Below are 21,190 nucleotides of genomic sequence, written 5' to 3'. Positions count from 1 at the left end.
TCAAACGACTTCCCTACCACCACCCGTCCCCTAGGAGAACTTGACATTGGGACAGCTTCCGAGTCAGAATCTTCTTCCCCCACTGCCCCCATTCTTCTCTGCCAGGTCATTTCTTCCTCTAGCCACTCCCAGGTCCAGATGCTAGTGGTGACCACCTGTCCCCTCCTCACTAGACTGTGAGCCCCAGGTGGGCAGGCATTTTGTCAGCCTTCTCACCGGTGTCCCCAGCACCCAGCACAGTGGGTGGCGCACCGCTGACTTTCACAAATGCGAGGACGAAGGCTCAAGAGGCGCTATCAGGATCAGACAACCCCTCTCCCCCCAGGAGTCCCTGTGCCTGCAGCCACTTCTCAGGACCACCAGGGGACACAAACCAGGTATTGCATGTCACCTGCTGTCCTCCGGCCCCTGCTTTTCCAGTCCTACAGAATGGGCTTGTTAGGGACAGAGATTGTGTGGAGGAAACATGATGATCCATCAGAATGCAGGAAGAAAACATTAGAACTTTGATTTAGATTTATTTTCATCTCACCCTTTTTAAATTTCTATTTTTGTGAATGTTTTATAATGTACATAATATTTTAGTACAGTAGTAGATGTATATAATTTACAAATAAATAATTATACACATTAAGGATGTGAACTAAATTTTTTTTTAAACTCATGAGAGGCACAGCTAATGCTCAGAGAAGTACATCTGTCTGCAGCTGATGGAGCTGGCTTCTCTGCCTTCACTCACCCACCCTTACAAAGTGGATGGTGAGACACTGACCTCAGAATGTAAGGGACCTTGAGACAGCATGGAGAAAGTACACATTTGCATTTTCACTTTCATTTAAATAAACCTTTTCTTCCTCTGAGCAAAACGAAGAGCCAGATGGTTTGAGTTTAAAGCACATTTCAACTGATCCAAATGAAATAATCTGGATTGCAATCACTAAGTCTCTCCAGGCTCACACATTCCTTGCATCAAATTTGAATAGACTTCTAAATGTTGAATACTTATTTGCAAGGTTGGCTTATCTTATTAACTAAATATGTTACCACTGAGGTCAAATTCCTGGCCAAACTACAGTAAATCTATTTTAGAAATAGGATTTGCCCACCGTACTGTACTGAGTGAGCCGCCACCCCTTACCCACTCATCAGTCTAAAAGATGCTGGGTTTAAGGATGCTAATCTGGCCAGCATTACATGGCAAATTTCTCTATTCTTTCCAGACATGTCCTTAGCTAAATCTTCTGATTCACTAGAAGAGTGAAAGAAATAATCTACAAATTGTTATTCCACCTTTTCCCAAGTCCAAGAATTAATGGCTTCCATAACCTTTGCCCACCAGGCATCTTTGGGCTTGTGGGTATTTGCAAGGCAGAGTGTCTTATTCCTGTCACAGAAGATCTGTACAAAATGCCACGTCTGATACTCAGAGACCTGGCAGCACCAACATAAAGACCAAAATATAAACAGGCCCCTGGCTCCATCCCACTCACAGCTCAGGAACCCAGGGGACAGATGGGGTAGCACACACACGCTCCTTCTATTTGTTCCCAAAGCATCAACTCTAAGAGCAGCGTGAGTCACAGGGCAGCCGGAAGAGGGGGGAAACAGGGTTAGGGGGCACTCAGAACTCTCTCCACCTGACCTCTCAGTTTTAGGGCCACCAGAGGCCAGATGCCAGCCCCACTTGCCAACAGGTGGAGCTCAGAAATAGGCTTTGCCTTCATCTTATCTCATCTTCTTTGATTTCAGTCCTAACACCATCTTTAAAGGGAATCCTTTTATATATATATATATATATATATATATACACATTTGTGTCTGTATAAAAAGAAAGCAGTAGAGGCCTCAATGGATGGACGGAGAATAGACACACACATGAGCAGAAACAGCTTGATGCTGGGGGTGGAGGGCCCAGGTCCTGGGTTATTGCGAAGTGAGGCAGAAGGACTGGACGTGGTTCCAGTGGGAGTGGGAGTGGGAAGCGAGGACGGTGCTGGTGGTCCGCAGACCCGCTGCTGGTCGTCTCAGAGGCAGAATAGAAAGGGTGGGAGCCCAAGCTTGGACCTGGAGCCAAGAGCTGCTCTCAAAACAAGGAAATAGGGGGAGGAGCTTGGTGAGAAGAGGAAGGTCCTGGAAGTCAACAGCCCTTCCAGCTTCTCTAGGAGATGGTAGCTAGAGCATGCACACAGCTGGCCTAAAAAATGAGGCTCTGCAGTGAAGAGGAAAGTAAGGGCTGGGGAGAGAATCTGAGGCCCAGAGATACCCCGGGATGGAAGAAGGTCAACACCATGAATGACATCTCCGGCTTCTTGGCCCTACCCTTCTGGCTGCCCATCCACAGCCTGGAGCTTGATTCAAGTGGCTCCTGCCTGGAATTGTGCTCACTGACCCCTCTGGGGGCATTTGCCTGCCTCTGAGGCCTGCCCATCCACACCGGCTAAATGTCAGGCCCAGGGGCATCCTCCGTGGCTTTGTTGCCAGTCACAGGTCCGTGGCCCTGACTGAGGGCAGGGCTAGAGTGTGTCTTCCGGAGAGAAAGGTCATCCCCTTCCAGGGTGGCTAGCCGGGCCTCAATCCGCTCCAGGTCATCTGAGCCCACTTTGATTTTCACAGCCAATAGGTGGATATAGGTTTCATAACGACTTTTCTGGGGAAAAGGCAGAGAAAGGCCATCAATAAAGTCAAAAGACAAACAACAAAATGGGACCAAAATATTTGCTCCTTATGATAAAACACTAATTTCCTTAATATGTAAAGAGCTCTCACAAATCAATAAGAAGGAGATAACCCAATAGAAAAACAGGAAAAGACATACACAAGAATCTCACTTATAATTTTTGTGTGTGTGCTGTATGGTGAGGGTCACATTTCATTCTTTTTCCATGTGACTATCCTGTTATTGCAGCACCATTTATTGAATTTTTGGGTGGGGGGAGGTGTGCATGGGCCGGGAATTGAACCTGGATATCCTGCATGGCAGGCGAAAATTGTACCACTAAATTACCCTTGTACCCCCTTCATCTATAGTTTTAAAAATGCAAATAAAATAGTAATAAACCCATTAGACTAGGGAAGATTAAAGCATCTGACAACGCTCAGTGTTGGCGAGAGCATGGAGAAATAAGTACATTCTGAAACTATTACAGAGATTGTAACTTGGTGCAAACATTTTGGAGGGAGCTTTGGCAGTATGGCAGGTGCTTGACTCTGAGCTTCAGGCCCTCACCACAGGTGGGAAGGCTGGGGTCCTGGAAGAACAAAGGACTAAGGGTTAGGGAAGCCTCTTCTCTCCCAGTTCTGGCACATGAGCAAGACCCTGCACCACTGGGCCTCACCCCACTCTCATCAAGCCAGGCGGGTAGTCAGGAGGGGAAAAGGCTAAGGGGCTGCAGCTGTCATCAGCTGCTTGTGTTAGGATGCTGGCTCCTGCACTTCTTAATTGTGTTACTTCGGGAAAGTGATCTGATCTCTCCAAGCCTCAGCATCCCTATCATAAAATGAGGCTAGTAACAGAACCCATTTCACGGAACTGAGATGAGGATTAACTCAGGCAAAAAAAAGAGAAGTGAAAAGAACCTCACCTGGCATGTAGTAAAGGATGAGTACACTGTAGCTTTTGTCATTGCTATTTTTATACTGCAGGGAAAGTGGATCTAAGAAGACTTCCAAAAGCTATAAAGCTTTCTGTTTTTGAAAAGGTCAGGATCTATCCTAGGAACTCTCCTATCTCCCGCATGCCTTCAAGAGAAAACCAGGGTGGAAATCTAGAGACTGAGATTGGTGAATTCCTGGCCCTCCTGCTCTGAGGGCTTCCTGGCTCTGCCTCATCCCCTCTGTCCACTCTTGGCCACAGGTCAGTCCAAAGGGACTGGGGAAGGAAGAAACCCAGAGCTGGGAAAGGCTCGGAGCACAGAGATCCCACCTCAACCTCAGACTGGGCCAGGCTGGGCCAAAGGGCTGCTCTGCCTCCATCCAAGGCCCCTGGCGCCTCTTGCTCCCTACAAAGCATTCCAAAGGCCCTGCCTGCCCCAGCCCTCTTCACCAGGCTCACAGAGGCCTCCTCCCCCGTGGTGGGCCCTGGAGCTCTGACCCTGTGGGTCCCACACTGGGCCCTGGCCCACTTCCCCCGATCTGAGAGGCCTATTATTCCAGGCCAGGGAGTATATGGGCCTCAGCGCACAGCAGAGGTGATAGACAGGCCCCAGCCCAGTCAGGAGTCAGGCCCTGGGGACAGGCTAAGCCTACTGAAAATTGCTATTTTTATACTGCAGGGAAAGGCCTAAGAGTCACCCCCAAGAGAACCTCTTTTGTTGCTCAGATGTGGCCTCTCTCTCTCAGCCAACACAACAAGCAAACTCACTGCCCTCCCCCTCTTTACGTGGGACATGACTCCCAAGGGTGTGGACCTTCCTGGCAACATGAGACAGAAATCCTAGAATGAGCTGGGACTCAGCACCAAGGGATTGAGAAAACCTTCTCGACCAAAAGGGGGAAGAGAGAAATGAGACAAAATAAAGTGTCAATGGCTGAGAGATTCCAAACAGTGTCAAGAGGTTATCCTGGAGGTTACTCTTACGCATTTAATTCATATCACCTTGTTAGTGAAGATGTAACAGAGAGGCTGGAGGGAACTGCCTGAAAATGTAGAGCTGTGCTCCAGTAGCCATATTTCTTGAAGATGATTGTATAATGATATAGCTTTCACAATGCGACATGTGATTGTGAAAACTTTGTGTCTGATGCTCCTTTTATCTATGGTATGGGCAGATGAGTAAAGCATATGGATTAAAATAAATAAATAATGGGGGAACAAATGTTAAAATAAATTTAGTAGATTGAAATGCTAGTGATCAATGAAGGGGGTAAGGGGTATGGTATGTATGAATTTTTTCCGTTTTCTTTTTATTTCTTTTTCTGAAATGATGCAAATGTTCTAAGAAATGATCATGATTATGAATATACAACTATGTGATGAATAAAAAAGAATGTTCATATTGTATGTTGATTGGTTTCATTAATAAAAATTAAAAGAAAAAAAAAGAGTCAGGCCTTGGGGGTGTAAGGGTAGTTCAGTGGGAAAATTCTCACCTGCAATGCAGGAGACCCAGGTTTGATTCCTGGCCCGTGAGCTACACCCCCTCAAAAACAATTTTTTTGTCAACAAATGGTGCTGCAATAATGGGATACTCACATGGAAAATGAATGAAATCTGACCCCTGCCATACAGCATGCACAAAAAAAGAGTCAAGTCTCAGCCAGGGTTGGGCCCCCAGGCACTCCTCCTATAACCGTGTGGTTCTTTCCAGACCATGTTAGTAACCAGAAGGGGAGGCCACCTCTCACTGCTACATGGCTCACCGTGGGTCTGAGTTTATCTTGAAAAAGTGAACCACACATCGCCTTCCCAGGCAACCCCACAGAGCCTGGAGAGGGGGGTGGGGAAAGCAAGGCAGACCAGGAAAGTCGCAGGGGGACTTACCAATTGGCAAGGGGTTCCTGCCATCCTCTCCCCATCCAAACCCCCACCCTCCACCCCATTTGCAGATGGTCATGAGGCAGGATCAGGGCAGTGGGGAGAGACAGGCAGGACGGAAAGAAGAGAGCACTGAGAAAGAGATGCTCTGCATGATAAACACACATGAAAGAGGAAAGGGTGCCGAGGGGAAAGAGGCATGTGGACAGGGCTTGAGAGCTTCATGGTAAGGATGTGAAAGCTTCCAGAGAAGTCCCCTCCGGGGGAGGCGGATGGCGTGGAGGGACAGGGGGAGGGGGTGGGCTCCTGGGGCCCCTCTGGTCCTGTAAGAGTGACACAGTGTGGGGGCGGTGGGGTCTGTGCTGCTCTGTGCAGAGCCTGGCCCCCGGGAGGTCATGGTCATAATTGGATTGCACACACCTCAGGGGAGCCCCCAAAGTGGGGAGCCCCCAAACCAGAGCCCCAGGTTGTGGAGGGCTCGGTGTGATGCTGGCCGCTTCTGCTTGCGCGGCCGCCCGCGGGCCCACCTCAAACGTGAGATAGTGCTCCTTCAGCCGGCACTCCTCCGCCTCCTTGGACCTGACTCCCCGCTCCACTGGGTGACACCTGTGCTCGGCCAGCTCTGCAGTCACCTGCCTCAACTTATTCTCGTGAGACCTCAGCTGCTCCTCCTGCAAAGGCAAGTCCTGATTGTGAGACCCACGCTCAGGATGCGGGCGGCGGTGGGTCTAAGCCCGGCCCTCCTGGGAAATGAACCCCGGACCTGCGTTAGCAAAGGCAAAGCGCAGCCTGGCCAGGGTCACTAAGGTGGGGGTAGGGCCTGCCTGGACCCCAGCACCCTTCCCAACTTGCTCCTCTCCCCGCTCCCCGGCTATTGTCAGCCTCAGCTCTCCCAGACGCTCCCTAGCAGGCTCAGGAGACAGGAGTGTGCATGTGTCCCCTCCCCAATACAGACACCTCACCCAGACCCACTCCTGGCTCATGGGCGCCCTCACATGCACACCCAAATGCACGGGAGCGTCAGCCTGGCCTCGGCGACCCACGGCTCCCAGTGCACACACATCCTCTCGCTCTCCTACACAGATGCACGCAGTGGCCGTGGATTCCCCCACCACACCCGGAGAGGGGCAGAGATCCAGCCCTGGCAGGCGGCACGGCGGGATGGGGGGCCCCACTGGGCGTGTGTGGACACACCTGGGGTGTGTGTGCGCTTGCATGTGCGAGAGTGCACTGCATGTGTGCAGACAGACATGTGCACGTGTGTGCTTGTGCACTGTGTGTGTGTGCACACGCAGCCAGGCACTGGGCGGAAGCAGAAGCCCCAGGAGCTCTGGGGGAGCCCCAGGACACAGGCTCAGTAGGGAAAGGGTCAGCTGCTGACAAAGACAGGACTGAGCTCCCCCCACCCTCTAGCTCTCAAGCAATGGTTTTCCATCTATCCTTCCTTCCCCAAAACGGAAACACCAGAGTACTGATGAGGTTGCTTTAGGATTACAAATAAAACGTTCAGGGATGGGTGAGGGCCAGCCGAGCCCCAGCCCTGCTCCCAGCTCTCCGTGACACACACGTTCTCTCGCAGTCATGCTCGGCAGACGTGATGCCACCAACCCACGGACACATCCACATGCCCCAGGTCAGGGAAGCACACGCAGCCTGCCCCCAGCTCAGCCAGCCTGCGCGTGTTGCGTAGCAGGTGGCGGGTGGGGTGTGGGGCGTGGGGCGTGGCGTGTGGGGCGTGGCGTGCGGGCCCCAGGCTTTCCATCTGCAAACACGGTGGGGGAGGAGGATATTATTCTGTGTCCCGAAGTCCAGGACCAGGCATCCTGTAGAAGAAGCTGAGGTGCCTGGCATGGGGGGATGGCCTGGGGCGGTGGGGAGCTTGTACCTGGCAGAGACGAGTGGAGCAGGAGGGCAGCAGAGGCCGACAGAACTTCTTCATGGAGCTGACGGCAGCGGGGAAGGCCGGGGCCGAGAAGATGGCAGCCACCAGGTTGATCCTAAGGATCCAGGACAGCATTTCTTCTTTGCTCCTGGGGACAGCATGGGGAGGAAGAGGGCAGCGGCTTCTCACAACAGGGCCCCTACCCCCACCCCCAGCACCCAGAACCCAGCTTCAGGCCTGGCACAAAGAAGGCACTAATATCTCTTTATAGATGGGTGAAGGAGTGAAGGAGATGGGTGGGTGGATGGGCCCGGTCAGGGCTATTTAGGGGGCGTTCTCTCTGTCCTGGCTCCCGGGCAGGGCCTGGATTTTCATGGGAAAATAAAACTTCCCAGCTCCAGACATAGCAGGTCCTAGAACGAATGGGTCCTGGAGCCAAAAGGCCCTAGAGCCAGTGGGCCGGAGGACTGCTAGAGGCAGCTGGGCACATGTTTGTCCCCTCTACAGCCCACCTGGAGTCCCGCCCTGTTCCTGTCCCGACAGCCAGGCCCATCCCCTACACTCGGATCCCGACACCCTCCTTTTAAACACATGACACTTGAATCTCAGGTCACAGGAGTGTGGAGTTCAGGGGAATGGAAGGGAAGCTTACAGTAAACTACAGTGAGCCTTTCCCACCCTCCCCCAAATTTAAAGAAAAGGAAGATTTATAACGATCACATCTGCCCTGCCCTTTAATGGGTGAAACATGCACCAGAATCACCAGGAGGTTCTGCTGGAACAGGCTGCCGGGCCCACCCCCAGAGTTCCTGCTTCAGCAGGTCCCAGGTGGGGCCAGAGAAATGGCATTTGTAACAAGCTTCTAGGTGATGCTGAGGGACCACACTTGGAGAATCGCTGCTTTAGGGGACCCCGGCAGTTGGCTTGTGTCACATGCATCACACTTGCTCTTGGGGTGGAAGCACACGGGAAGCTAAGCCCAGGGAAGCTGCGAGGAGGTCCCAGCTCCTCCTTACGGTGCCTGGAAGAGGAAGACCCTCCAGTCGGCTGTCTTCAGCTTGAGCACGTTGGACTTCTTGCTGTAGTCGGAGGCCCTGGTGGCCAGAGCGTGGTGCACGCGGATGGCGTTCTTCAAGTCGCCCTCCGACAGGGCCTTGTCAGGCCTGTACTCGTCCTGGAAAGGCAGGGGAGGGTGGGCAAGCCCCTGTCTTCTCCAGGCTCCTGTTCACCGACCCACATTTCCTCCACCTACCTCTCCTCTCTCTGTCCCTTTGTCTCCCTCCACTTTTCAGTTCCTGCTGCTATGAAGCCAGCCCCATGCAGCACAAATCACTCCAGACACTCTTCCCCTATCCCCTCGTCTGTCCCAGAAGCCATACCCTGGGTGTCCACTGGCCACTGGGCATCCCACATACCCGTCCCTGAAACTACTAAAGTCCTGGTTGAGGCCAAGTCGGGCCCCTGAGGGGGGAACGGCCAGTGTCTGCCTAAGCCCCAGGTCCTCCAGGAACCCCTGGACACCACAAAGCAGGGCTGGATGAGGGATTGAGCTGGCCCTTCTGGGCAGGGACTCCGGGGCAGCCTCTCACCTTCTGCAGGTACAAGATGGTCCCTTTGAGCACCGCGTAGAATTTCTTCCAGCCACGCCTCCCTCGGGGTGCTGCGGAGGTGAGCACAGGTAGTGTGGCACAACCACCCATCCCAACATCCCCCACTCTGCCTCCCCCTACATGTCCACCTGTGTGTGCATCCCAGTGGGGTGGCCAAGGGGGCGGGGAAATGCCCTCTGGACTAGGATCCCTCCCATGCCCCTCCCCCCAGCCTGACACCCACTCCTCTTGCCATCCATGTCTGCGTGCGTCTTCCGGGTGAGCACGCCATGCTTGTAGGTGGTGGCGCTGAGAGCCTGGGGGACATCCAGAAAGGGGTTGCCACCATCCAGGATCCGTGTCACCTTCTTTGTGCCTGTCCCAAACTTGTCATCCACCAGCTCAGACAGCGATTTCCTCAGCTCGTCCTCATCACTAGGGAAGTACTAGGCCTGAGCACAGCCTCCAGGGAGGCCTCAGCCCCACTCTGCCATGCCTCTCCCACCAACCACCCCTCTAGGAGCCATGGTTGAGGATGAGGGACAGCCATGAGAAGCAGAGATGAGGAGGTTTCAATCTAGGTCACAGGTCCAGCTCTTTGACCCCTTCCCTCTGTCTTCAATTCTGACCCCGACCTCTGATTTTTGGTCTTCGGCCTCCAGGCTCCAATGCTCACCTTTGATCACAGAGTTGGAGACCTTACTACCTCCAGACCTCTTTCCCATCTTCCTTGTCTTCTCTCCAATCCTGCCCTGAGATCCCAGCCCAAGGGAGCAGACACCCATTGGCCAGACTGAAGTTGCTGCACACTAGGGTGGGGGTGACCCTAAAGGGAGGCCCCTAAAGTCTGAACTCTCATGAAAATTTTGGTGGAAGTTTCAGCTCTTCCAAGTTGGGTTGTGGTTCCCAACAATGCCTGCCTGGACTTCTACGTGGACCAGAAGACCCAGGCCACTCACAAGAGTACAGCAGGAGGGTGGCCACTTCCCCAGGAGTTTCTCACATTCTCCCCAACCAGCAGGGTTCCCACACCTTTTTCTAGATGGCTAGGTACCTCTAGACCTCACTGCCTTCAAAGGGGAAGAAGTTAGGGGGCAATCACCTCCTCCCAACACTGCCAAGAGCAGTCACCACCCTAAACATGGTCAGATCCTCAGGGTCATTGGACTCCCATGCCTTCTGCTTGCTAAACTCCCAGAGGGGAAAGAGTTGTCACCATTGGGAATTACGGCACCCTCTCCAGTACAGAGAGTCAGCTGTAGACATTATGGAACTAAAGTCACAGTTTCAATCTATTCCATAGCTGTGTAAATGTTGCCCACTTTTTATCAAGACAGAAAATGAATTCAAAGGGGAACTCAACACGGGGTCCAAGCCAGCTGACTGGCCTTAGTTTGAGAAAAATGAGAACCACAGAGAGTGGCAGGTGTGACATCCGGCATCTCCAGTCACTTCCCCTCCCAACGATTCATTTTCCCCACACAAAGGCTCTACTCACATGGCCCATTCCAGCTTTTCATTCTTGATAGAGTTGTAAAGGGACTGGTTTGGGGGAGAAGAGAGGGAGAGAAATCCAGGTGAAGAGTTAAAGAAATCCCCACCTACCCCAGAAATGTGGGTGAGAGGATCCCTTCTTAGCCAATGGAACAAAGTGAGTGCTTGGTTCATGCTTGTTTCTTGGATGGATAAATGAGTGGATGGGTAGATGTATGATTGGGTGGTATGTAACTGAAATTGTTTCATATCTATCTCCTCAAGAGACTGTATGCTTCACAAAGTAAGGAGTTGCTATCTTGTTCACCACCAAATCTCCAGGGCATAGCCCAATGCTTAGCACACAGTAAGTGTTCAACAGGATTGGTGAGTGAGTAGATGGATGATTGAGTAGATGATTAGGTGGATGTAAGGGTGGCCGGGTGGGTGGATGAGTTGGTAGGTAGAAGAATGAGTGGGGGAATGGGGGGAGGGGGGAGAGGGTGGGTGAAAGTGTATATGGGTGGGTAAATGGGGAATATATAGGAGAATGTATGAGAGTATATGGTTGTGGGGAGGGGGAGTGATGGGTAAAAGGATGGGTGTATGAGTAGACAAATGATTGAGTGAATAAGAGGATGGATAGATGGATAAGTGGCTAGATGGGGGATGAGTGGATAGATGTCAAATGGAGAAGTGAGTAGTAGTGGATGGATGGACAAGGAGATGGGGAGATATGGATAGTTGGATGGTTGGGCCGGGATTGTTTGATCTCACTTACAAATATGCTCTTAATAAGCACTTCTTGATGATGAAGAGGATAATTGTGGTAAGAATACTGAAGACAATATTTTTTTTTTTTGATCTCCAGACAAACTATCCACTTGCCCATCTGGTATCACAAGGTCCTTCAAATTCACTATCTAAAACACAATTTATAATCTAACCCCTCAAAACCTGCTCCTCTTTCTCCAAGGTGGAGAAATTGACAAGGCTTAAAAGGTCACAGTTCCACCTTGGGCTTCAGCATCTAAAGAAAGGTAGATTCCCATGACGTTGGAAGAATGAGTGGGCTTTCCTCTGTGGTGACGGTGATGGCATCGTGGTGCAGGTAGTGGTAGAGTGGAAAAGGCAGAGGTGATGGTGGTAATGGTGGCACTGCTGGTGGTATTGGGCATGGTGGCGGTGGTGGTGGCGGCGGCAGAAGTTACGCCAGTTGGTGGCAATGGTGACATCAATGGTGGTGATGGGGCACTAAAAACAACTCACCCTACCCCTCTGCCTAACTCGAGAAACATACAGACTAATGTCTAGCTGAATGTTCTCTCTTTAACTCTGTCCTAAAGTCACGGTGACCCTAATCCCTGTATTAAGAGTTTGGAATATCAGGATTTAGTGAGGCAGAGACCTATCCCCTCTCCACCCACCCAGGGCACAGCTGGGAGCATAGTAAATCTTAACAGGCAATACCTTCAGCAGGTCTTTAGCAAAGTCTTGGCCATCATTAAGCCGGTCCAAGTTGGCAATGAATTGCTGGCAGGACATTTTCTTGCCAATGTTCTGTAATAGAGAAAGGGTTCTGCCTGAGGGTAGGCATGGAGGCTTCATCCACAGCCTAGCCTGTCCAGCCAGGCTAAGGTAGCATAAAGGGCAATGATAGAAATAAAACTGCCTGGATTTCCCTTTGTCTTCAAGAGGTTACAAAACATCCACATTCAAGATGCTATTTGCTTCTCAAGCATCCCAGAAGATAGGGTCCTCCTCAAACCCAGATGAAGGAGTCAAGTTTGGATGAAGTATTGTGATAGCTGACATTTCCTGGGTGCCTACTATGCTCCAGGTATTCTACTTAGCATGCATTATCTTATCTCGTTCTCAAAAAAAAAGAAAGAGAAGATGAAGTGAGTGGTATTATTACCCCATTTGACAGGTAAGGAAATTGAGGTGAGAAAGATGAAGTGATATGCCCATGATCACACAGCAAGGAAGTGGAAGGGCTGAGTGTGTCTGACACCAAGACTCGTGTTCTCACTACTCCATAGAACTCTCCCAAGGTCACACAGCACCAGGACTTGAACCCAGGCCTCTTGGCTCATGAGCAGAAGTTCCGTGTATTCCGCCACAACTGTCTCACCCTCTCACCTGCACAGAGGGGCAGCAAGATCTCCAAGAAGTAGGCGAAATGAGGGAGAGTTTGGTCTTATGAGAATCAAAAATCATGTTCCACAAACACTGATGGGTACCCCATGCTGACCCGGACGGGGACTAAGGGAACCCAAGCAGATGGTTTCACTTCAGAGTCATAAACATATAGAGCTGGGAATGACTGAACTCCCAAGTTCTGGATTCTTTTTTTTTTAACCACTGACTGGCAAAGAGGCCAGTCCAAACCCAAGAACTGATGTTGATGCTTTTAGACTTTCCTGAGAATTATCCAGATGTGAGGAAACACTGGGTAGCACTTCATATTTGTGAGAATGAAGACCCTTGAACACCGAATACTTACTGGTATAGGACTTAGTGAATTTGAATTTGCTCTAAGGCAGTGTTTCCCAAGATTTACCTACAATCTTAAGATTGGGAAGAGATATTGCCCCCCCAAAAAAAGGATTTTGTAATTAAAGAGGTTTAGTTACACTTTTCAGAGTCTTTCCAAATACACACTTACATGTATTTGGAAATGTCCAAGGAGAGGATTCAATTCCCAAAGGTTTTTACCTTTGCGCCACTTTAGCAAAAATAATCTATTAACATCATGTGGGACAGCCACAAACCACAGAACATGATTCAGGAAATAATGACAACATAAGGCTTTATAACTAGCTGACAAGTAATCCTTTCCAAAGGATTAAGTAGGAGAGATCCCATGTGTGTCTTGATATAAGTATGTTTCATATGGTCATATGTATATTTTCACATATACATATATGTATGTATATGGGTATACGGTCATGTGTATATGCATTTGTAATACAAAAATATGAGGGTAATATTGATAGTATTGTTTTTGAGTTCCACGCACTGAACATTCTCCAGCCATCAGTCAGGAGTGCAAAAAAAACAAATGTTTAAGAGGCAAGATTTTCAATCCTAGCTATGACAGACTATCTTTTTACAGATGAACCTTCCCAGCAGAAAAAACTGTTGAGCAAAATATTAATAAAACATCTCTGTGACAGCCCTGGAGAACTATCAAAGCAGTGAGGACATCAACGATGAAGATCCTGAAAAGAAAGAAGGGTGGTACAGAGCAGCTTTCCTCCTTGTGGCATTTGCCAATTCATAAGCTCTGGTTAAAAGGCTATGCATCTGAATGTTATATAGGGCTAACAGAACAAAAATTAGAGTTCAGTGTGGACCAGGGATAAGGGGCCCTGGGAAATACCCTAGGTTTTTTTAAATGAAGACTCCAAAAGGGCTACACTCCAAGAGTAGGGATGGATAAGAAATACTTAGACTTAAACAAAGCCAAAGTCCAGATATGAATCATTCAATCCATGGTATGAATCATTCAATCCCAATTTCAGCAGAGGACTGAAAACTACTAAAAGATGAATCAAATGGAAATTCTAAAATGAAAAATATAATAACTGAAATTTAAAACCCAACAAATGGGCTTAACAACAGATTAGACATAGCATAGCAGGAAAGAGGATTAGTAAACTACAGACAGATAGAAGAAAATATTCAGACTAAAGAAAAAATAAGGAAAATATAGGAAAAAAAAGCCCAAGAGACCTATGATGCTTAGTGACAAGGTCTAACATACCTGTAATTAGAATCCCAGGTGGAGAAAGAGAATGAGGCAGAAGCAATATATAATAATACTGCATAATAATTTTCCAAAATTGATGAAAGACACCAAGTCACAGATTCAAGTACTGCAGGGGGAAAATGCAAAGAAAACTATACCTAAGTACATCATAGTAAAACTGAATAATAGCAAAGACACAAAGAAAATAGTAAAAGCAGCCAGAGGAAGTGGGGAGAAACATATTTCCTTCAAAGAAGCAACAATAAGACTGACATATGACTTCTTGACAGAAACACTGGAGACCAAAAGAAAATGGGATGACGTTGTCAAAGTGCTGTAGGAAAATAAGTTCCTACTAAAATTCTATACACAGAAAAAAAATTTTTCTCAAAAATAAAGATGTAAAGCCCCAAAATAGGAGATTTGTAACACATATATTCAACAAAGGACTCCTAGCCAAAACATATAAAGAAACTTTATAAATCAATTTTAAAAAGCAGACAATTCAATAGAAAATGTTGAAGAAACTTGAACAAGCACTCTGCAAAAGAAAGTATCCAAAAGCCCAATAAAACATGAAAAAATTCCGAGTTTCATCAGTCATCAGGGAAATGTAAATTAAAACCACAATGTCATGCAATTACGCACCCCTAGAACAGAAAAAGTGAAAAAGTCAAAGAACGCCAAGTGTCGGTGAGGAGGTGATGTAGATGGAACTTTCATTTGCTACTGGTGGGACTGTAAGTTGTTACAACTTTGGAAAAGTCTTTCGTGGCATCCACTAAAGCTGAACATAAACCCATCTTATGTCCCAGCAGTTCTGCTCTCAGATTTATATGGATAGACATGTGTGAATACACTCACCAAAAGATATGCACAAGAATGCTCAGAGCAGCATTATTAAAATTAGTCCCCAACTGGCAGATAAAAAGTCAAATGTCTAAAAATAGTAAAATGCATAAATAAATGTGGTCTATTCTTATAATGAACACATTTCAACTATATGCAACAGCAAAGATGAGTGAAAGAAGCCAAATACAAAAGAATATATACTACATGATTCCATTAATACAACGTTTAAATGATCTGTGGTATTGAACTCAGGACAGTGAATGCACTTGGAGGAGAGAAAACCAATAGGAAGGGACAGGAATAAATAGGGACTGGAAATGTTCTATTTCTTGAACTGCATGTGGTTACTTTGTGAGAATTTATAAAGCTGTACACTTACGATTTGTGCACTTCTCTAGAGTATGTCATACTTCAAAAACAGTTTACTCATACATATATATAAATAAATGTAAAACTGAAGGCAAAAATATGGGAGTTCTTCAGACAGAAGGAAAATTTTCCAGATGGAAGCATGGAGAAGCAGAAAAGAACAAAAAACAATGAAAAGGGTAGGTTAATCTAAATGAATATTGATTGTGCAAAGCAATAATAATAAAGTTTTCTTTGAATAAAATATATATGAACATAATAGTTAAAAGCATGATAACAGTAGCATATAAGTTGAGAGGCCAATAAATGGAGTTATAGTGTTTTAACATTTTTTCAAAGCCTAGGAAGTGGTGAATGTACCTTAATAAGTCAGGGATACGTACTGCTATCCCAAAAAGAATTCCAAAAGAATGCACAACTAACAAGCTAACAGAAGGGGAAAATGGAATTCTAGAAAATTCTTAAATAATGCAAAAGTAGCAAAGAGAAAAAGAAATATAGAACAGAGGAGTCAAAGAGAAAACAAATAGTAAGCTGGTATATTCAAACTCAAATATATCAGTAATTCACTAAACATTCAAATTAGAAAACAAAGATTATCAGACAATTTTTAAATATGAGATAGAAGAGATATCCCTTAAATATAGGGGTACAGAAATCTAGGAAGTGAAAGGACAGAAAAAGATACCCCATGCAAATATTAAGGAAAGAATACCAGTATAGCTAAATTAGTATCTGACCAAACAGACTTGAAGACAAGAAGCATTACTAGAGATAAAGAAGGACATTTTCTTAATGATAAAAGGGTAAATCCAGCAGAAGATTTAAACATGCTAAATTTGTATACACCTAATAACAGAGCCTTAAAATATACAAGACAGAATTTGACAGAACCAAAAGGACAAACAGCATATTCACAAACTTGGTTGAAGATTTTAACACTGCTCTCTCAATAACAGGAGGAACAAGTGGACAAAAAAATCAGGAAATACATCATGAACAATCAGAACAAATTAGCTAACCTAGACAAAATGAACAAATTCTTAGAAACACACAAACTGCCAAATCTGGCTCAAGAAGAAAAAAATAAAACCCAAAAATCTGAATAGATCTATGGAAGTAAAGAGATTGAATCTGTAATCAAAAACCTCCATCAAAGAAAAGCCTATGACCAAATGGTTTCATTGGTGAATTCACAAAACATTTAAAGAAGAATTCACACCAATCCTTCTCAAACTCTTCTGAAAACATAATGGAAATAGAACTCTCTGCATAAGGTCAGTATTGCCCTGATATCACAGCCAGGCACAGACAACACCAGAAAACTATAGAGCAATGACGTTACAAATGCAAATGAAAACTCCTCAACAAAATATAAGCAAACTGAATTGTGCAGCATAAAAGGATTATACGACCCCAAGTGGGATTTATCCCAGGAACGCAAGAGTGGTTCAACATAAGAAATCAATCAATATAACAATACACCATATTCATAGAATGAAGAAGGAAAAAGGACACAATCATGTCAACTGATGCAGCAAAAACATTCGACAAAATCCAACACCCTTTCATGATAAAAACACTGAAAGCACTAGGAAGGGAACTTCCTGAACATGATAAGCCCATAGCTCACAGCATACTCAATGGTCAAAGACTGAAAGCTTTCCTCCTTAGTTCAGAAACAAGACAAGGAGGCCCACTTTCACCACTTCTATTCAACATTGTATTAGAAGCTCTAGCCAGAGCAATTAGGTAAGAAAAAGAAATAAAAGCCATCCAAACTAGAAAGGAAGAAACAAAACTATGTCCAGTCATAGATGATACAATATTATATAGAGAAAATCTTGACGAATCCACAGAAAAACTATTAGAGTGAAATGAATTCAGCAAGGTTTCAGGGTACAAGATCAACACGCAAAACTCAGTTGCATTTCTATAAACTAGCAATAGTCAATGAACAATCCAAAAATGAGATTAAAATAGAATTCCATTTAAAATAGCATCAAAAAGAATAAAATGCTTAATAATAATTTTTGCTTGTTTCACCAAAAAGGTGAAAGACTTGTGGGCGGGCCACGGTGGCTCAGCAGGTAGGAATGCTTGCCTGTGATGCCAGAGGACCTGGGTTCGATTTCCAGTGCCTGCCCATGTTAAAAAAAAAAAAAAAAGGTGAAAGACTTGTAAAGTGAAAACTGTAGAATGCTCCTGAGAGAAATTAAAGAAGGCCTAAATAAATAGAAAAACATCCTATGTTCATGGATTGGAAGACAATATTGTTAAGATGGCCATACTCTCCAAAGTGATCTATATATTCAATGCAATCCCTGTCAAAAATTTCAATGGTCTCTGTTGCAGAAATAGAAAAGCTGATCTTAAAATTCATATAGAACTTCAAGGGATTCCAAATAGTCAAAACAATCATGAAAAAGATGAACAATGGAGCATTCACATTCACATATTTGTGAGTCCAGAAATAAAGCCATATATCTATGGTGAACTGATTTTTTAAAAGAGCCCAAAGTATATTCAGTAAAGAAAGAATAGTCTTTTGAAAAATTGTGCTGGGAAAACTGGATGTCCATATGCAAATGAATGAAGTTGTTCCCTTACTTCACCCCCATATACAAAAATTAACTCAAAATGGATCAAAGATCTAAACTTAAATTTAAAATATATATATATAAACTTTTAGAAAAAAATATAGGGGTACATCATCATGACCTCGTATTAGTAAATAGATTCTTAGATATGAGACCGAAGGCCCAAGCAGCAAAAGACAAAAACAGATTATTTGAACTTCATAAAATTTATAACTTTTGTAACCAAAGGACATTATCAAGAGAGTGAAAAGGCAATCCACAGAAATAGAGAAAATGTTTACAAACCACATATCTGATAAGGGTTTAATATCCAGAATATATAAAGAACTCTTACAACTTAATCACAAAAAAGACAAAGAATCCAATTAAAAAAGGGTCCAATGACTTGAATAAACATTTCTCCAAAGAAGGTATACAAGTGGCCATTAAGCACACACAAAAAGATGCTAAACAACATTAATCATTAGGGAAATGCAAATCAGTACCACATGATATATCACTTTATACCCACTAGGATGCCTATAATAAAAATTAAAAAATAAAAAAAAAGCGTTGGCCAAGTGGGGACCTGAAGAAATTAGAATACTCATACATTGCTGGTGGGAATGGAAAACAGTCTGGCAGCCACCATGGAAAACAGTCTGGCAGTTTCTCAGAAAGTTAAACATAGAATTACCATATGACCTGGAATTCTACTTCTAGATATATATAAAAGAATGTAAAATAGGTATCCAAACAAAAACTTGTGCATGAATGTTCATAGCAGCACCATTCACAGTATCCAAAAGGTGGAAACAACCTAAATCTCCATCAGCCAATGAATGGATAGACAAAACGTAGTATGTCTGTAGAATGGAATACTAGTCAGCCATAAAAAAGCAATGGAGTTGTGATACATGCTACAACATGAATGAGCTTTGAAAACATGATGCTAAGTGAAAGAAGCCAGACACAAAAGGTCACATAGTGTTTGATTATATTTGTATCAATATCTAGAAAAGGCAAGTCCATAAACAGAGAAAACAGATTAGAGGTTACCAGGGCTGGGGGGAGGAGGGAATGGGAGGGACTGCTTAAAAGGCACAGGGTTTTTTTCTGGGGTCATAAAAAGGTTCTGGATTGGATTAGTTGTGAATGTGCTTAATGCCACTGAATTGTACACTTTAAAATGGTAAAAATGGTAAATTTATATACATGTATTTTACAATTTAAAAATTGGTAATAATAGACAAGACTTTTACAACACAATTAAAAGGCTTGATCTTACTGACACACAAGAACATTACATCCAGCAACCACGGAATACACACGCTTCTCAAGGCCACAGGAAACATTTACTAATTGCTCTTATACTGGGCCAAAAAAACAAGACTCAACTGCAAAGACTTGAAATCATACTTGGTAGGATATCTAATTTTAAATACAATAATCAGAGGAGCACAAAAAGACAGGAACCGGGGTGGAGGTGTGTGTGCAAAAACAGAGATTTCCCAAGTCCGAGAGAGAGAGAGAGAGAGAGAGAGAGAGAGAGAGAGAGAGGATTTAGGACAGCTGAGGCCCCGCTCCACCTTTCCCTCCCACCCTGTCTGGATCAGCAGGGGCGCGTGGCACCCGGACCTGTTCCCGAAGCCTCTAACTCCAGCAGAAACACGCCAAGGCCGGCCTGGCCGCAGCCCCATCCCAGCTCCTGGGCCCCAGTCCTCTCTGAACAAGGTGACCGTCACCCCAAGCCTCTTTCCTCCCCAGAGCGGAGGTGGGTGGGAGTGGGGGTGCTGCCCAAGGCTCCCTCTAGGTAGTGAACATTTGTGGCTGCCGCTGACCCGCCTTTTGCCCCAAGGCTCGCCCAGCCTCCCTGCCGCAGTGCCGCAGCCAGAACCACCCTGGCCCGTCTCTGAGGCTCACCCCAGGGGCTGGATGAGGCAGGCCAAGCACAAAGAAAGCAGAGGCAACCTCAGGGCAAGGGGAGGGCAGCTCAAAAGCCCTATGGGCAGGAAAATCCCTGTCACTCTTTGCAAGCCTAGACCAAACCTTCGTTAGACTCGGTACTCTCTCAAGCTTCTTGTAAGAGGCTGTGCTGGTTTGAAACGGTTGTGCACCCCGGAAAAGCCATGTCCTTCTAATCCAATCTTGGGGGGACAGACCCACTGTGGGTGGGACCTTTCGATTAGGTTGTTTCCATGGAGATGTGACCCACCCAATTGTGGGGGGGATCTTCTGATTAGATTATTTCCCTGGAGAAGTGGCCCCACCCATTCAAGGTGAGTCTTAATTAGTTTACTGGAGTCCTTAGAAGAGTTCACGGAGAGAGAGAGGGAGTTCAGACACGAAACAGAGAGCAGAAAGATGAAATAAGTGACAGACGTCTGGATATGCTTAGAGACAGAAGCTCAGAGAAGAGGCCACTGGAGCCAGGAGCTGAGAGCAATGAAACCCAGGAACAAGGGGCCAGCAGATGTCACCATGTACCTTCCATGTGATGGAGAAACCCCGCATGTGATCGGCCTTTCTTAAGTGAAGGTATCTTCTCAGTGATGCCTTAGTTTGGACATATTTGTGGCCTTAGAATTGTAACTTATAACTTAACAAATCCTCTCTGTAAAAGCCAATCCACTTCTGGTACGTTGCGTTCCAGCAGCATTGGCAAACCAGATCAGAGGCTCTGTCACCATCTGAGGATGGACAGACCGCCCCCATGCCCCACGCCCCCCACCCCCACACTGCCTTCAGAATAGCATCCGAACCCAAGTCTGGCCCTCGTGTCCTCCCCCCCTAGCCCCGCCCTGCCTCACCCCCAGCTCCCACTGCTCCTCCAGCAACCCAAGGTATGAGAGAAATTAAGCTGTTCCTAAAAAACAGCTCCTCTTTGTTTCAGGTTGGCCTCTCCTTCTTCCCACCCAGCCCTCCCACCTCTCATGGCCTCTCACAGACGGTTCTTCCTCCCTCCCTCACCCCAACATTCAAAAAGTCATCGCACGTTTGCTTTTCCAGACGAGGGCACCAAGTCCAGGGGCCCCCATGCGCTGCGAGCCCGGCTGGCAGGCTGCTCCCCCACCCCACGCCCACCAGGCCGCCGTCAGACCTCGGCCCTCTGCTCCTGAGCCTCCGAGGGCCCACAGGCTGGGCCTTCCGCTCCCGATCATCTTAATTGTAATATTAATAATGAATAATGTTATTCATAATAACATCCTTTAGGGGCCA

General features: G+C 46.4%; 1 protein-coding gene across 1 annotated transcript in view; it reads right to left on the bottom strand.

Moving 5' to 3' along the window:
- Window positions 1-510: 510 nt before the first annotated feature.
- PSD2 (pleckstrin and Sec7 domain containing 2) overlaps window positions 511-21,190 on the bottom strand; it is a 34,081-nt gene continuing 13,401 nt past the window's right edge. Inside the window, exons 7-14 of the mRNA XM_077138052.1 lie at window positions 11,888-11,977; window positions 10,443-10,486; window positions 9,189-9,379; window positions 8,945-9,015; window positions 8,372-8,529; window positions 7,359-7,503; window positions 6,001-6,144; window positions 511-2,647 (exon numbers count right to left, since the gene is read on the bottom strand). Of these exons, the coding sequence (XP_076994167.1) occupies window positions 2,438-2,647; window positions 6,001-6,144; window positions 7,359-7,503; window positions 8,372-8,529; window positions 8,945-9,015; window positions 9,189-9,379; window positions 10,443-10,486; window positions 11,888-11,977 (1,053 nt within the window). The 3' untranslated portion in view covers window positions 511-2,437. The remainder of the gene's footprint in view (window positions 2,648-6,000; window positions 6,145-7,358; window positions 7,504-8,371; window positions 8,530-8,944; window positions 9,016-9,188; window positions 9,380-10,442; window positions 10,487-11,887; window positions 11,978-21,190) is intronic.

The sequence above is a fragment of the Tamandua tetradactyla genome, chromosome 20 (genome assembly GCF_023851605.1).
Source record: "Tamandua tetradactyla isolate mTamTet1 chromosome 20, mTamTet1.pri, whole genome shotgun sequence".
Classification (NCBI taxonomy): Eukaryota; Metazoa; Chordata; class Mammalia; order Pilosa; family Myrmecophagidae; genus Tamandua; species Tamandua tetradactyla.
Note: the sequence above shows the minus strand (reverse complement) of the source record. Positions and strands in the feature narration are given on the sequence as shown.